The sequence below is a fragment of the Athene cunicularia genome (genome assembly GCF_003259725.1).
Source record: "Athene cunicularia isolate RWA chromosome 3 unlocalized genomic scaffold, athCun1 chr3_part1, whole genome shotgun sequence".
Taxonomy (NCBI): domain Eukaryota; kingdom Metazoa; phylum Chordata; class Aves; order Strigiformes; family Strigidae; genus Athene; species Athene cunicularia.
Window position 1 is genome coordinate 80,755,184 of NW_020799097.1, and position 17,542 is coordinate 80,772,725.

The 17,542-nt window shown below is 39.2% G+C and overlaps 1 protein-coding gene across 1 annotated transcript in view; it reads left to right on the forward strand.

The window, feature by feature from the left end:
• DISC1 (DISC1 scaffold protein) overlaps window positions 1–13,948 on the forward strand; it is a 184,041-nt gene extending 170,093 nt beyond the window's left edge. The window contains exons 13-14 of the mRNA XM_026844578.1: window positions 5,058–5,175; window positions 13,123–13,948. Coding sequence (XP_026700379.1) covers window positions 5,058–5,175; window positions 13,123–13,271 — 267 coding nt within the window. The 3' untranslated portion in view covers window positions 13,272–13,948. The remainder of the gene's footprint in view (window positions 1–5,057; window positions 5,176–13,122) is intronic.
• Window positions 13,949–17,542: the final 3,594 nt, after the last annotated feature.

The window sequence follows — 17,542 nt, forward strand, 5'->3', positions numbered from 1 at the left end:
TCATTTTAAGGATATGTCTGCGAATCCTGTTTCTCAGCACAACCACCAAAGACTCTGTAAGAGACTCTAATCCCTAACAGAGTTAGATTAATCTAGCTACTACAATACCACTTCTTTATATAAACTGCTGAACTAGATCCAAGACAGCATGGAAGGTGTTTGCACTGGAAAAGCTGATCAAATATTTTTCTTGAGTAATGCTGTTGAGGAGCTGTTGCTCATAGGTGACTAAAATAACTTGTAAAAGGGTAAAATGACATGCAGAAGACTGAAGTGGAAGCCATTCCCTCTGCTCTTAATTCAATATGCTGATGCTCCAGCTGTGCATCAGCTGGAACATTGTCTGTTCTTCCTGTTTCTTGCATCAGACTCTTACATCTCTGGGAGAGAAGGAGAATTTCTACTTTGCATGAGGAGGCAGAATAATTTCACCTTAAAACAACAAATCACACCCACATTTATGCTGTTTTCACCTGTTTAAGGATTTAGGGGGGGGGGGGAATCCCAACCTGCTACATCCCCTGTTTACAGAAAAATCCATAAAGCAATATTGCATCTCAGTCTTTCCTGACTCCTTCAGTCTCTCCTTGCTGCTTCCTAAAAGTGCTGTTAGTGCAAAAATAACCAAAGTAGTCTTAAGACTTACAGCAGCTTGTAGCATTGACATAACCTACAAGCTTGGATGAGTTGTATTTTATTAATATGTTGAGCTGGAGGCAGAGTCCGCTCTCCTCTCAGAAATGTTGTTGATCAGTGTAAAGTGCTGCTTTCCAACCAGGAGCTCTTCTGAATAGTTTGTGTGTCACTGACAGCGGTTTCCTTGCCTACATAGACAAATGTCAAATAAAAATGTTACGAGTGACATTACTAGGCATGAAAGGCACTGAGAGAAATCTTTCCTGTCTACTTCTCTGTGGTATCAAACTTTTTTCAAATTGAGGGCCTAGGGGCAGAAGCTGTGGAATTGATTGAATATTTAGAATTATTCTTGTATATTTTTGAGTGTACTATATATATATATTTTTTTTCCATTTCATTTATAACTTCTTGATGTTAAACTAAAGTTAGAGTTCTCTGCACAACCACATCTTTCCAATCTGAAATAAGAAAGATCATATATATACATGTTCTGGAACACCATAATTTATATGATGATCCTACTGCATTTTTATGTGATGCCTGCAAGTAAGTTCCCGAGAGATGATGCTTGTCTAAACTATGGAAGAACTTCTCATCTCAACTAAAAAGGCAGCTGTGTCATGTAGGCACAAAAATAGTTTAGCTATACACTATTATTGGTGTGTTAAAGAAGAATTAAGCTGAAAAATACCTATTAGGAGTTTAAAATTAATAGAATATAACCTCTGCCTTATGGAGCTATTTTAGTTACACTGCACTGCAGCCATAGCCATATAGTTATGATTAAATGGGTTTCAGGTCTTTAAAGATCTTAAACAAGTTTGATCCAATTTTTACTTACATTGAGCACATTTTCCTGGTACTCATTGTTCATTTATCTTAATTTCCAAAGTTGACATGATTTTTGTTTCATTTATAGACAATTCATTATGTGCTCAAAATGTGATCATTCAGAAAGAATATGCTAATTTTTTCACATGAGATGGAATGGACATTTTAGTTTAAGTGAGACTCTAAGTACTCAGTTGACAAAGGAATTCAAACCAGTGAGTTAAAAACAATAGTGTCTCATTTCTAAGCATGTGTACGAGACCAATACATGAATAAAATCCTTGCCTGGATTTGCAGCAGAGTAGAAGCTACTAGCCAAAGCTTAGAACCTCAAAATACAGGTTAGTGCTGATGCAAAGCACTGTGAGATACCTTTGCTGCAGAGTGAGTATTCACCTAAGTGCTAGGGTCCTGGGGGCTTGTTTGCTGGATTCCTTCATTCCATCCTTCCTGGGACCTCCTTTACCTGGCTGTAAAGTTTTATTTTAAAAGGGAAAAGAAAATGTCAGACATGAAATCAGATTGTGTAGCAGTACACCAGTAAGTGTAATCCAGCTGCATTGCTACTGTGGATTTCAGGTTGTAGTTATATTTTATCTCAGGTTTTCAGGATCTGTGCTAAGTCACACTTGGAGCATGTTTTGCCAACCAGGTATCTAAAGCTTGTCTCCAGTATCTTTCAACCCACCTGAAGTTCAGTGAGGGGGTAGGTCTAAAAGGCCTGTTTTACTCCGTACATTCACTGACATAATGAAAGGGAAAATTTTTCCCTGTGGACCTTCACAGCAGGGCTAGACAAGTCCAGGCACTCTGCTTATCATTTAGATTAGCTGCCCAGTGAACTCCTTGTATATACATATATGAGACAGGAAATGTGAAGGCAGTTTTAAAGTGGAGGAAATGGGTCTTCTCTTACAGCAACTGATGATAGTGCTGACTGACTGATTATCTGGATAAATATTCCTGCCATCAACAGTACCCTAAAAAAGAAAGGGGACACCCTACTGTAATGTGTATCTTTATAATGATTTTTATATTTAAATATATTTAATGGCATATTCGGGAGTGTACTATAATGTACTTTTTTTTTTTTTTAATTTGCTGTCTGTAGTAACTGATGATTCCAAATCAGGACTAGAAGCGTTATCCCTTTTGACAGCATGAACGTGATCCAAAATTTCATACAGTAATAGTTCTTGATAAAAGCAGTGACTGGATCAGACTAAAGTATTCAATATCTTGATGTTGTAAGAGCAAGAACCTGCTTTTTATGTGTCACTATAAGATACCAGTTCTTCAGGATCTGTACAGGACTAATTAATTTTATTGAAATATACAGTCTGTAGAAAGAGCCTGGTTTGAAATTTTCACTTATGTTTTTTGTCTGTCAGAGCAATACTTAGGGGTTTGTGCATGGATTAAAAGCTGTTCTTCCTAAATGAACTGTTCAGTGATCGTATAGCACCGAGTGGTTTTTGTCTTGCTTTTCTTGTGTTTGAGATGATGGTTATGTGAACACCTGATTTTCTTATGTGTAACTAGCTGTTAAGAGAAAACTTTAGCGTTCAGAGGTGGAGCTTTCTCTAGATGGTCTCAATTTTAGATGTGCTTTCAGAGTACTAGGTTTTTGCAATTTACTGACTCTTCTAGCCCGAGACCTAAGTTCTGTTAGACAGCTATCATCTGTTCTTGTATGCATGTCACAGAATGATTCCCTAAAAGCTTTCTATTGATATAAATTGCCTGGGTTATCCCACTCCCTAACAGCATATGGAGTCCTGCTGGTGTACTGAATAATGATTTAGCAGCTGGATGGAAGACTTGTTTCTCATCATCTGTCCCTGCTCTTGAGAAGAGGACATTCCTAGTTGCCACAGGGAGAATGTGTACCTTTCTCCCCAGTTTTCATTTTAAAAACAATGAGTCATTTTTACGTCTATAAATTTTGTGGAGTGCTGCTGTAGATTCCAATGTTTGGTAACCACTCTGAAAATGGATGCTCAGGTCTCCTGCAGAGCGCCAGGGACTCAGCCAGCTGGTTCTCACGTGGTGCTTCTCTGTGTGTAAGCTGAGTCTTTGCAACATAACCTCTCAACACCAGCTCGCTTGTCCGGGATTCGAGATGCAGCTAGTCACATACCCATGCGATCTGCTGGATAGCCATGTCTGGCAGAAGACAAAGGAAAGCAGAAAGGTCAAAGCTCTGTTCTGTAGCAGAGGATGTGCCAGAAGCAGAGCTCTTCTGACATTTGACTCTGTGTATGCACTGTGTGGCACATAGTGTAAGGACAGCACAGAACTGAGGTCTGTCAAATGTGTTAACCAAAAATCAGATTGTTTCACAGTGGGTAGTATTCCAACAAGTGTTAGCATGATTTCTTTGGAAGGCCTTTGATTGAAGCCTTAAACAACTTCTCTTAAACAACTGCTGGTAGCAGCTCTTGTAACAACAGATCAGTGCAAAGGACTCCAAGTACTTTTTTAAAGGAGGAAAATTTCCTGATGATTGTATATGGCCACATATGCATCTGGCTTTATGGACAAGTGAATAGACTATGTCTAGAGACAATCTAGTTTTCTGGATTCCAGCTGGTGAATGACTAATTTTTTTCAACATAGCTCCAGCAGAACTTCACCTTGGCACCATAGTATTTTCCTTACAGATAACACCTGTCATTCACTATAGAAAAGCACTATGATGCCTTGGGAGGAAGAGGAGAGGCTTGTCTCAGTGCTGCACAAATTGGTTGATTTTTTTTTTTCCCTTCCCTCCCTTTCTTGTATTCACTGTTTATTTGGGTTGTTTCTCAAAGTAGTACTCAATACAAATTATAAAAGATAAATTACAGTTGTGCAGTATATCTGAAAACAGACAAACTTATGGGACAGACTTTGCAACTGCTTTAAAATACTCAGTTTAAATTAGAAAAAGTGTTTTTCCGTGTAAGTCCTAAGTAAAGAAGCATTATTTTTGAGAACTTAATCTTGTTTCATGATAACACAGTAAAAACAGTGTAGTTTCATTTTGTAATCTCTTAAGACTTTGATGCATTTTCTCTAATCAGTTGAGTAAATTGCCTAAGTATTCTAGCCATTTTTTTCCTAAAAAAACTAAGTATATTTTGTGTTTATAAGAGATACCAAAAGTGATGCTGCTTGAAATATTTAAATGGCCTAAAAGTGTAAATCATATTTACATGAAAAACTTAAAATTTAGGAATGTCAATGGTGTAGTCAGCATGAGATTTCCCTCCCCTGCTGTAGTGAGACAATGGTGAAGAGGGAGAGCAGTTCCATCTTCACACCCCTTTAGTCCTCTGCTGAAAGTGAGATCATTACTTTTTTCTGCTGGGAAATTGACTGAGACCACAAGCTCATTCCATTTCATATAAATCACCAATTTATTGTATAGTAACAACTTTTTGTCTCTCTCTAATGGGAATTTGTTTTCAGGCAATGTCTTAGCACAGCAAAGTATCATATCCCCTTATTAATATTTTATTTTCCCCTTGATTTGATGCAAATTTGATGTAGAAAATTGCACTCAGCAGCAAACATGCTTTCTTTTCTTTTTCAACTTCCTGTAGGAGTTCTTCATATTTTCTGCAGAGTTGGGAGAAAAATGTGAAGCGATAAGTGAGAAATTGGTGCATCTGGAAGATCAATTGCAAACTTCCGCCTGTAGAGTTGATGAAGGAGTTATTCATATCCTTTTTGATATAGCTATAGTTATGTATCAATCTGCGTAAGTATATATGGGAAATATTTGCCTTTCAGATTCATATGGAATACTTGTTCTTAATGCAGATTAAATACATTAAGAAGGGAAGAATTGATTGTCTTGATGAAGTGGGTGTTTTTGTTGTAGCAAGTTTTCCTAGAGTGCATTTTCGCTGTGGTCTGATCCAGCTTTAACTGATTTAAACAGAAGTTAGTTCTTTGTAAACTGAGATTAGGCACTGAAAAGCCTTTGTTCTACTGTTAAAATCCTTTTGTTTGTAATGCTCATCTAAGTAAATATGCAGTGCACCAAAAAGCTGCATGGATACAAGCATCCATGCACCTGCATTTCCCAACGTGATTTAGCTAAATTGGATGCTGCATTATAGACTCAGGCTGTGTATATTGTCACATGTAGTTTGGGGTTTTTTCCTTTTAAAAAAATGGCCATTAGACGCATCGTGTGGCATCTAATCTGCCTCTAACACTCCAGTGCAAGTAACCAGATGAGATGTTGTCTTATAAAGTACTCATCTCTTTCTGTGCTTCATCTGTCATTTAGACTGAAGATTGCTTAACTTTTACAAGGCATTCATTGGGCCTACATCTGCAGACATTTTTCAAAATTTAAGAGCACAGAATAATATTTCATTTGTAACTTTCATAGAAAAACTTATCATAAAAGATATTTTGTTCTTCTAAGAAAGGGAAAAGAGAACAAGAACCAGTGAGGCTAAGGAAGTTAGAATACTTGGTTAGGTTTTAGTGGAGGTGTCAGGCAATGGGATAATGAAGAAAGATGAATAAATTCAGGCTGGAGAGATTAGCAGAAGAACCCTTACAGACACCTGAATGTGGGTTCAGGTGACGATGGTGCTAGGAAGGATTCAGTTCCTCCTAAAATGCAGGAGAGAGTTTAGAGAAAGGATAATAAATGGAGTGTGTGGAAAATACCACTGTGTTTTAGGTAATGGGGTACTATTGCCAGCTCATTGCAAAATTCCTATTCTGGAAACTTGGATTTCTTTAAAGGTATCAGAATGATAAATTTTAAAGGGGGGTGGGGGGGGAAAAGTGCTAGAGGGGTGTGCATCAGAGAGGAGAAAGCCTATTGCTAATTTGTTATTCCTTCAAATCTTTCTTTTCTAAGCATTTCAGTGTACAAAAAGATTACTTCCTTGTATTTACCACAGGCCAGGTTGCAATATTCTTTTAATTATATTTACAGCGTGTGTGCTCAGTTGCAGTTGTGATTCCCCGGTGCTGTTTGTGAGCATTCTTTTCAGAGTGATATGGATGTGTGTGTTGTGTGTGTGGAGCATCTAATTCCTTCCTCTCTTAGATATATGTGTTCTCAAATTAGCTTTTCTTATTGACCCTAATAGAAGAACACTGATGGTTGAAGTTAGGGGTTCTTTCCAGTGGATTTAAGTTCATATTCAAACCAGTCAGGTCTGATCATAGTTATAGTTTACTAGGTAAGGGAAAATAAGCTGAACAACTGTTTTATTAATTCCTGAAGAAAATACACTACAAGTATGTAAAATGGTAGTATTTGTATTTTTTATGTAGCTGTTGAAACTGCAAGAATGGTTGAAATAATAACATCTAATCGTTGAAAGTCTGTGAAGAGTTGTAGATAGTCTCGTTCTAAACCACAGTTGTCTGATACAGATCTATCCTCTATCAATGAAATTCAGCTCATGTTATCTAAATACAGAAATGCACACTGTGTGATATCCTGGTCCTAGCAAGACCGTCAGTCACAAAATAAGAAACCATGTTTAAAACATAGGGACATACAGGGAAACAGTTCAGCAATTCAGCTACCCCTCATTAACATTCAGTTGCTATTTCAGAGGTAATCCAGATCAATGTGCATAAAATGTTACCATCTGGTACATGTAATCTCTGTGCTATACTTCCAAAAGGAATGAGAAAAATAGATACCACAGTGCTGCAGACCTGTAGATTGGTTTTTTTTTAAATAAAAACTGCTCAGTGCCTATAAAATAAACTTTCACTCATTGGTAACCTGCCTATATTGCAGGAATGAGCACTGGGACTAGTGTCAATAATTAGTCTCAGTAGAAGAATTTCTGATTAATAGATGGATCTATTGTTTGCGTGGTAGTTTATTTGGTTTTAAATAAAACAGCTTATCCCAAATATTGGACAATTATACAGCCTTCAATAAAAATCTGTAGAACTTTCTGAAAGCAGAAGCTTAATTATCTGGAACTGTAGTGAAAGTAGGATAAATTTTACAAATTCATGTTTGCTGGTTATTTTTTGCCCTTCTCCTCATCCCCCAGAAAACTGCCTTACACATGAATGTTATAAACTGTATTAGGTCAAAAATCTAACTGGGGGCTGCACAGATGTAAATTAGTCCTGTCGTCTGATTATTAAAAGACTTTTAAAGACTCCACTGAGAAAAATAAATTCATGATGCTCTCGAGCCATTTGCCAGTGTTGTATGTCATAGCTTTGATTAATAATTAAGTTTGTATTAGGAGAAAAATCCCAGATGTCATTGTTTTTCATTTTATGTTTTGATGGCATAGCACACTTAAATCAACCATGCTGCTGCTTGTAATTGCTAGCACGACCTGAACAAACGAGAAATCCAGTGATACTTCTAGGTCCGGAGCATAGCCACAGACTCACTTGAGATTCTCATTTATTACTGAAGTCTTTCACAGCAAAGATTAAACTGTACTTTTGTGTAAAAAGCATCAAACAGTGGAGAGGGGAGAGGAAGAGCTCCTCTGTAGTACTATGACACATTTGCTAAAATCTATGTAGTATAACCAAATAAATCCACAAAACATTCAATTATGGTTAGTCATTGGCAAGTGTATGAAAACAGTCCACATCATTAATTGGAAGAACCAAAGGACAAGGGTGACTCATTCTGGTGTCTACAGAGCTGATGAGAGGTGTTACTTTCCTGGCAGTAAAGGCCTGGGATTCCCAGTAAAATTAAATGGAGCCTATGTTGCAATTTCACAGTCATTTTTGTTCTTAATTAGCAGTTACATTTTGACAGACAATTTGAATGCTTGTAATAGTTCCTCCTGGTGAAAATGCCTTTGTTGGAAGAAAACCTGTCTGGGACTACTATAAAAGCAATTTCCATTCCTTGCCCTAAAATGGGCAATTTAAGTTATTTTGACAATAGAATTTTGTGCCTAAAACGTTCATTAGGCACTGCAGGTCACTTTGCTAACCCTTCACCCTTGTCATATGGCAGGCTGTCATATAAGCCTTCCTTTACACCAGTGTAGGTTTTCGACAGAATCAGGAATGTAGAATTTAGCTCTGACTGTACCTCACTGAGGAATCTCATCCTGGGTGAACTTGTAAGAAATTTTGGGATTCCACAAGAGTGAGAGGTGGCAGTGGTGCCCTTTTTTATTTTATTTTGAATGACAGGAGGGTGAGCCCTTCCCAGTGTGCATCACACTGAGAGAACATGGTTCCACTTGTATTGTTTGTGCCATGATAGAGGTAGGTCAGTGTATTTCCTCCCATGTGCTGCAGCTTCTTTGTCTTCTGCTGGAACAAGTGATTTGGAGACAGCTGGTATCCAGACCACTGAAGTGATGCATTTTTCAAAATGTTGCAATCATTCTATTGGGGGTTTTTGTTTAGTTGTTTTTTTGGGGAGTATTTTGGTTTTTACATGGGAGGGGTATCAAGCTAATTTGTAGAAACACATTCATGGATGTGAAGGATGGAGACAGTAATGGAGGGGAGCCATGGGAAATTTCTAATCTGGTTTCACTACCACAAATATCCCTGTATTTTGTAAGGAGTACATGATGGATTTCCAAATGCTGTTTTGCTCTCTTGCTGTGAGACCACACAGGCCTCATATAGGAGCAATAGGGACTTTTGTCTGTCTTTCACTCCAGAGTGTACTTAAGAGGACAAACCCCAGGTCGTTCCAAATAAACACTGAATTGTCTTGCCTCTTTGCTGGCCCTTTGGCATATGGCACACACAATCACAGCATCATTTTGTTGGGAGTGACCTCATCTGGTGCAACCACCTGCTGGAGCAGGGTCATCTAGAGCAGGCTGTCCAGGATCATGTCTAGTCAGGTTTGGAAAATCTCCAAGGATGGAGACTCCACAACCCTGTCTGTGCAACATATTTGAGTGTTTGATCACTGTCACAGTAAAAAAAGAAAATTCTTGTATTCAGGTTTGATTTCCTACTTTGGAATTTTTGCCTGTGGCTTCTTGTTCCATCAGTGGACACTAGTGAAAAGAGTCTGGCTCCCTCTTTTTCATTCCCACCCTTCAGCTGTTTATACACATTGGTAAGATTCCCCTGTGCCTTCTCTTCTCCAAGTTGAACAGTCCCAGCTCTCTCAGCATCTCCTCGTACAGTGGATGTTCCAGTCCATTAAATCATCCTTGTGCTGGACTTGCTCCAGGAAGTCTGTGTCTGTTTGTACTGTGGAGCCCATAACTGGACCCTGTACTCCCCATCGGACCTTACCAGTGCTGAGTAAAGTGGAAGATCATCTCCCTCCACATGCTGGCAATGCTTTTCTTAATTCAGTCCAGGAAGCTGTTGGCCACCTTTGCCCCAGGAGGACACACTGCTGGCTCACATTCAGCTTGCTGTCCACCGTGACCTGAAAGTCCTTTCCAGCTGGCTGCCCCCCTCCATGCGTACTGGTGCCTGGGGTTAGGCAAGACACATGCAGTTATGTAGTGGGATTTCTAGCTGAGCTTCTCTCTCCAGCCACTGTAATGTTTGGCTGTTAGAAACAAGCAGAGTAGTTAACCAGGTAAAAAACAAAAAAAAACCAAAACCCTTTCTGATTGTTTTTGTTCTTCAGGACTTAATTTCCTCTTCCAATCTCCAAAATCCCATAGGCCCTTACCCCAGCTCTATGATAGTCCTTGACTTTCCTTCCAAGGCCTTCCTTATTACAATATACTCTTAATTTCTAACCTTTCCTAGAGGAAGGCAACTAGTTTGTAATATCTACTTTTTGTCTCCTTTCCATAAACATCTGTGCTGAGAGAACAGAAGATACATTGATGAGCCCATTTTTTTGAAAAAAAGTCTACAGTTATTAGATCTGCTTTTTATCTCCTTGCAAATCACAGACTCTGTCATGATGCTCGAGTTTTTTAAAGAGAGGAAGTCAAATAGGTGAAGACCTTCAACCAAGACAACATTAGAGCTGCAGCATTGTTGCAGAACATGGATTGTGTTTGTGCAAAGCTGTTCCCAAGTACTTCAATTTACTGTATTGGAGAGATTTTGTCAGTTTTTCACAGGAAGAGAACAGAACTAGAAAATGTTCCTAGTTGAAACTTGTTTTGGCTCCTGCCTTTAATACTGGCTCTATTTACAGCGCTGGATAGAGAATTTAAGCATAAAGGACACATTTGCCTGCGGACCCATGCAAAACTAAGTTTTTTGCATTTTTAAAATGGATGAAGCTGTTTATCCAGACATAACCCCTGTATGTATAGAGAGATTACATGCTCAACCTTACACCACATATTTTGCCTAGTCATAAAGGCTTATTTGACAGTTACTGGTCTACAGTTGTTGTGGTATTATTTATTAGGTTATTGAAACTTGCTGGAAGTAGACTATGCAGTCATCTTTCTTGTTGCTCCATCTTTGTCTTAGTTAAGAGTTTCTTTCCCCATCTCCTTCATTTTCCTCTATCCTTCAAGATTTCTGATCTGCTGGCAGCAAAACATTTTAATTTTGCTTTTTTTTCTCCACCTGAAAAGAATTTTGTAATTGCTTGGGATATTACAAATGACAGCATGTAGTCAGAAGCTGTGCATCAGAAGTAATTAAATTTCAGAGGCTTCATAGTGTTCATAAACTGAATAATTTCTCTTTTACCAGTTAGATTTTCAGCAGAGCATCATAATTAAATGGTGGTGGACAGTCCAGGACTGTTTATAAGAGGATAGTAATGTTTCTTACTTCAGAGGAGATGCAAAGCATAATTATTTTGTCCTTGTACAGTGCTTTGAGATTGTAGGATCGAAGTTTTGTGTGTGCTGCTATTACTTGTAATCAGAGATAGAATCCCTTTAGTTTAGTAGAGCTGTCCAGACATTAGAAGTATGCCTAAGTACTCCTGGTGAATGTACTAAAAGAGTAAAACATCGTAGTAAATGTATGTAAATACACAAAGATGAAATTCTGAGGAAGTGGTAACAGAATCAAAAGCAGTCAAAAGGCTTTTCAAAGGCGTAACTGTGACTGTCTGAAATAGCAGTGATTTGTATAGCTTTCCCATGGTCCTCTCCAATTGCAATTTTTCAAAAGTAGCAGCTCACTTTTTACAGTCACATAACCTGAGGGTGTCTTTTTTTCTTGACATTGCATTGACATCAGGGTCCAGTAAAGCAGCATTTCATAATGGATGAGCTCTGTAAAGGATAAGCCTGTCCTTGTGTGTTATCCTTCCTGTGCATTGTATTTTTGAAATTGAGTTGTTTCGGTGTCAGCCTGTTTCATCTCCTTTGAAGTGAGTTTCTGGCTCTCTCAGAGATCATTTGACAGCCTACTGCTAGAAATGAACTTACCTCTCTCTCCCTTGACCTGTTTGGGTTAGCCTTTTGGAGTCCTTGCCCTTCAGCCATACCTGTATGGGAAGCCTCAGTGTGGATGGGGTGGGCCCTAGGGCTTGCTCACATAGACTTGGTCACTGGTTTAGAGCTTCAGCAGGTTCTGACTTGACTTGTCTCAAGCTTGCTTTGCTCTCCACATAGTGTAAGTAGGGAAGAGAAGATAAGGTTGATTGTCTCACTGAGCTACACCTAGTCCTTGCACAGTCTCACTGACCTAAGATTATCAGCAGAAGGGCTGATGTATTGATAGTACAAACTGCTTATTCCCAGGAGAGAGTAGTCATCAGAACAAAAAGCTGTACTGCCTAGGAAGCCCAGACACTTACAAAACTTGTGCACTATCTCCATGCATGCCCTACCTTTCTCTGCCAGTCTGCTCTTTGCTGCACCCCTCATATTCTTGTTGCCACCACCTGACACCTTCCCTTGACCTTGTGGAGCTGGGGAAAGAGGGAAGTGGAAGGTCTTTTAAAAGGCTGAGCCATTAGCCATCATTTTCTTCCCGAGTGCCTTGCAGGAAACCTGAACTAGGCAACAGCAAATAAAGTGTGGAAAACTCTCTTAACCAAATGAAATATTTTTACTGAATTATTAGGTGCTTTTCAGGGGGCCTTTTTCCTTTTAATGCATGACAGCATGACCTTGTTACTGCTAATCTCTTTGCTTTTCAACTTTTCAAAGCATTCACTGTGGAGCCTCATATAGCTTTATATGTGTGTTTTCTGCACTATAATTATACTGATAATTCAGCTAAGATTAAAGCCTTCTGGAGGTAAGTAGAGCAGAAACACTTTATCTGCTATAAACTAATTTTGCTACTTGCCGCAATTCCCATCCCAGCTAACGCCACACAAACTGTGGTCACTTGGCTTATGTCTCAAACGGGTCCCACTGCCCCGTTGCCTTCACATGGGGCCTGATCCACCCAGGTCTGCACCTTTGGCTTAGAAGTCCACTCTCCAGCCAGCAGGAAACTCATAACTAGTGGCACTGCATCCATGGTACAATTTCTTCATCGCCTTCCTTCCCATGATAGTATCCAAGCAGTATTCCCCATCCCCTCCCTTTTTAAAAGTGCTAAATAATGCTACTTGAGAACTTCAGTTTGCCTGGATTTTTTTTTGAAAGCAAGTGTGAGGAATGTATTAATATTTAATCCAAACAATTTGGAAGAACTTAAAGCTACAATTAGATAGCCATGGCCATCTGTTGTGAGCAGCAGAACAAGAATTTATTTAATAACTTGGAAAGAAAAGAGGGACTGCCAATCACCTATAGATTTGTTCCTTAATAAAGCTTGCACAGTCTCTGCAGAGGGAGATCCAGGTGGTGAAGGAGACACTCCAGACCGTGCTGGTGCAACTTCAGCCAGCCAGGGAGGCAGGAGAAGAAAAGGCTGGAGACTTCCTCTGTGACAGCTGGTGTCCAGGAAAACAAGACTTGAAGGAATAATGAGCAGAAAGAGCTGGTAGGATGACATTAATTCACAAAGGGCTGCTTTTAGTAACTGAATACTGTTTTACCAAGCCTCAGGGATCTCTTCTCTCCCTGCATAACTAATAACTAAATCAATTATGGAGAAACAGAGCCTGGAGGTCTATCATCAGAAGTATTCTACACTGCCTTACATGTTTTGGCACAGATTGGGAAACAGCTTTCAGAGCAGAGCAGCCCCTGTAAATGTGTGGATTACAAATTGATACATTTCAAGTGAGTCTGCAAAGTTGCCTTTAATGTCAGTGAAATGTTCTCTTGAAGACTTGTAAACAGTATCTGTCTTCCTTACTCATGGATTTTTTTTCCCTGATTTAAAAAATGTAGTGTTAAAGCTGGAACATCTAGTATTTCTTGAAAAATAGCTGTAAAATACTAACTTTTTTTTTTTTTTTTTCCCTTTGGCTTTAACAACTTTCTTACACTGAATGTATTTTCACATTCCTGCCAATAATTAAATCAATAGGATGAAATTCAAGCTAACCAAGTTCTTTCAACTGAAATTTGGACCTCATTTACTCTGTGGTATTGAATATAGTGGAGGTAACTAACAGCAGCCCCTATAGCAGTAGTTTAACTTGCTTCATTTAGGTACTAATATAAACAGGCTTTAGTATTACAGGGGTTGTAAAGCACAAAAAAACCTATGTTGGTGATTTATATATATTCCTTATATTTAAATACTGTATGAACAATAAGTCATTTAAGTCTCCTTGTAAAGTTTATTACTACTATTATATTACTTTGATCTTCCTTATAAACTTCAGAAGAAATGCAAGATTTTTTTGCAATAGACACGTATGTGTATATATACATACTTACACATGTATTTTTATAGGAAATAAAAGCAGTGCTCCACTGAAGGCAACTAATATAAATGACCTATATTTAGATCATTGTTCAAAACAGTGCCTTTAGGAATTCATCCTGTGCTCTTTCTTGGATACTAATATCTCTCTGATGTTACAAAAAAATTTTCTTTTTCTGCTATTTGTTGCAGAGGGAGAATTTTTAAAAAATCTGATTTTCTTTTTTAAACCAAATAGATGAAGAAAACATCTTGCAACTCAGTACTGTACTTTTATGCTATTTTTGTGACTCTTATTAGAATAACTTTTATTCTACTTCTATCACTCCTTTTTATAGCCACATTGTGAAGGTTTTTGCAAATTTTGAAGGTCATTGGACTACTAACCCACTAAGATTGTGTTCATTTTCTTTGTGTGTTTTAATACTAGTCAAAACTTCTACCTCAATGTTAAATGCATAAGGAGGGAGGAAAAAAGTGCCAGGCAGCTGAGACATACAACAGAATTATAATTGCATCCAGGAGTATACAATTGTCAAATCAGGGGAGCAGAGCTCAGGTGGTTTCTGTAGTCATCAGATCCTCAGGGTGGAATTACAACCCTGTAATTCAGAACACGGTTGACTTTTCTCACTGTGTAATATATGGCCAGCATCTGTGTTGTGGTAAAGACTCTTGGCTCTTCACCTCACATGGACTCTGCTACTCCGTTCCCATTCCCAGTCTCAAATGGAGATCTCTTGCTGCTCTGCTTGACAAGTTTCTCTGAGTTTTTTTGGACAGTACCTGTTCAATACCTACCTCTCCATAGTATATTTAGCACTTTCTGAAACTCCCCTGGACAGACGAACAAGGCATTTGTCTCCAGCTTAAGGCAGCCTGACAAGCACAGGAAGCAGCCTGCGGCACCCTGACATTCAGCCCATGCACAGGACTGGCTCCCCTGGATACCCTGGCTGGGGATGGTAGCCTGGCTGCCAGAAAAGCACTCGTGGAAACCCACATCTGTTCAGGTAAACAGAAAAGAAAGCACACTGACAAGATAGATCTCTTAATCTGTTTCCTGAAGACCTGTAGAATCTCTCTGTTCATTGACACCAGAGGCCCTGGTTAGAGAGTTTCCAGAAATGAGCATTTATATAGGACAACAAGGACACACCCAGAGATGATGACCAGTACGCTAAGGTTGCATGACCCCCTCTTCCACACACTGAGGAGTGTGTGGAGTTTTATCCTTTGAATAAGTAGGGTCTGCAATGTAAATGGTTGATTGGCCCTGTAGGTGCCTTAAAGCCAGGAACAGCTACAGCTGAAGCATGAAGTCTGCCGCCTTGGCTGAGCAGCAAGGGCTCAACAACAAGGATAGTGACCAACCATCATAGGGGCAGGAGAACAGCACCCTCATTCTCACTAACAAGGTTTCTTGAAGACATTCCCATTCAATTAAAAAAATAACAAACCACACCTGTGTGGCTTTTCTGTTTCACAGCTTCAGCGCACCACTGCATTTTAATAAAAATTCAACTTATGCAACCACTCTAATAAGACACTGAACTTCTGAGAAGGGAAACTGAACAGTCATCATTCATGTCATATTTGTATTTGTTAACATTTATTTTATACATAATGTGGACTACTACTAATTTATTATTCCATTAACTTCACTGTTTGTTGTGGGAAGTTAGAGCCAGTAATCATTCCTTTTCTCAGACATGCTGAATAATAAGCATACAAAAAAAAAAGTATACTGTGTAATGTATCATCTGCCTTTTTTTATCTGTGGATAGAAGTCTCAAATAAAGAGAAGTATGTTTTAACTAAACCCCGTGTCTGTTTGCATTCTGTGCAGTGTACAAGATTTTAGAAGTTACATCAGGGGGTGGGAGTGAGGGGAAAGGAAGTTGTATGTGACTTATTTATTGTGCTGTTGACAGCAGTGATTCCTCTGCTTGGGAAATTAAGTGATGCCTTCTAGAAACAGTCTAAAGACACATTCAAGACTAAAGTCTCACAGCAAAATGTAGCTATTTTCAGTGTGAAAGGGAGAAAAATACCCTGCAGTGAGCTATATAAAGAGGTAGAACCTGTGCTTGAGTCCTGGCTTGACTCAGCCAGTCCTGCTGTGCAGCCAAATCCTTCCTGTGGGCCCTCCCTCAGTTCCTCACCTATGGAGAAGGGTGGAGGGAAGGATGACTGTGTACCAGCTACAGCAAAGTCATGCTCCCACACACACCCTCATGGCCATGATGAGAAGTAGGAGAGGACCTGTGGTGTCCCAAGGACCAGTTTCACACATGCTTGCTAGGATTGTCACCTCCAGGTGGACTGGTCTCCCACCACCTGCAAAAATTAATCTCACCAGAAATAATCCCCCTTTCTGCCTGGGACATGTGCTTTCCCCATCTAAGACCCCAGTCCTCAAAAGTTTGAAGAGCACATAGAGGGAGATGTAGGCTTTGTGTGAAGAAACCTTAGTCACAGCAACAGAATCATAGAATCATTTAGGTTGGAAAAGATCTTTAAGATCATGAAGTCCAACTGTTAACCTAACACTGCCAAGTCCACCACTAAACCATGTCCCTGAGCACCACATCTACATGTCTTTTAAACACCTTCAGAGATGGTGACTCCACCACTTCCCTGGGCAGCCTGTTCTAATGCTTGATAACCCTTTCAGTGAATAAATTCTTCCTAATATGCAATTTGAATGTCCCCTGGTGCAACTTGAGGCCATTTCTTCTCATCCTATCATTTATTGCTTAGGAAAAGAGTCTGACTCCCACCTCGCTACAACCTCCTTTCAGAAAGCTGTAGACCATAATAAGGTCTCCCCTCAGCCTCCTTTTCTCTAGGCTAAACCACCCCAGTTCCCTCAGCTGCTCCTCATATGACTTGTGCTCTAGAACTTTCACCAGATTCCTTGCTCTTCCAAAGCAAACACAACGGGCTGCTTGAGAAGAGCTACAAGACAAGGAAGAAGCTCATGTTGAACAGTCCATTGCAGTTTGTTGTGTTTAATACACATACACTCCCAGTGCACAAACATATTCTCAAGGGACTAAAAAAGATAGCAAGGAGGGGACAGCACCCCAAGGCCTGTTAAGATCCAGCCTAATATTTCTTTTTGCCATCAATTAGTTAATCTGTTCTAAAGCGTGACAGCTCAGGCTTTGGCTTTTGCTATCATTACTTGTTAAATCAAGATAAGCACATCTTTTCTAGAGCACTGGAGAAGGCAGTTCAATAATGGGTCTCAGATAGGCAGTAGTGCTGGAGAGAGCTCCAGGGTGAGATTAGAATAATCCTCATGTATCCTCTTAGTTTACTATCCTATTAAAAATGAGACTGGGACCAAAAGATTTTTTAGTCTCGGGGATTAACATGCTACAGAGAAGTTCTAAAATTTTATGCACATGTGGAT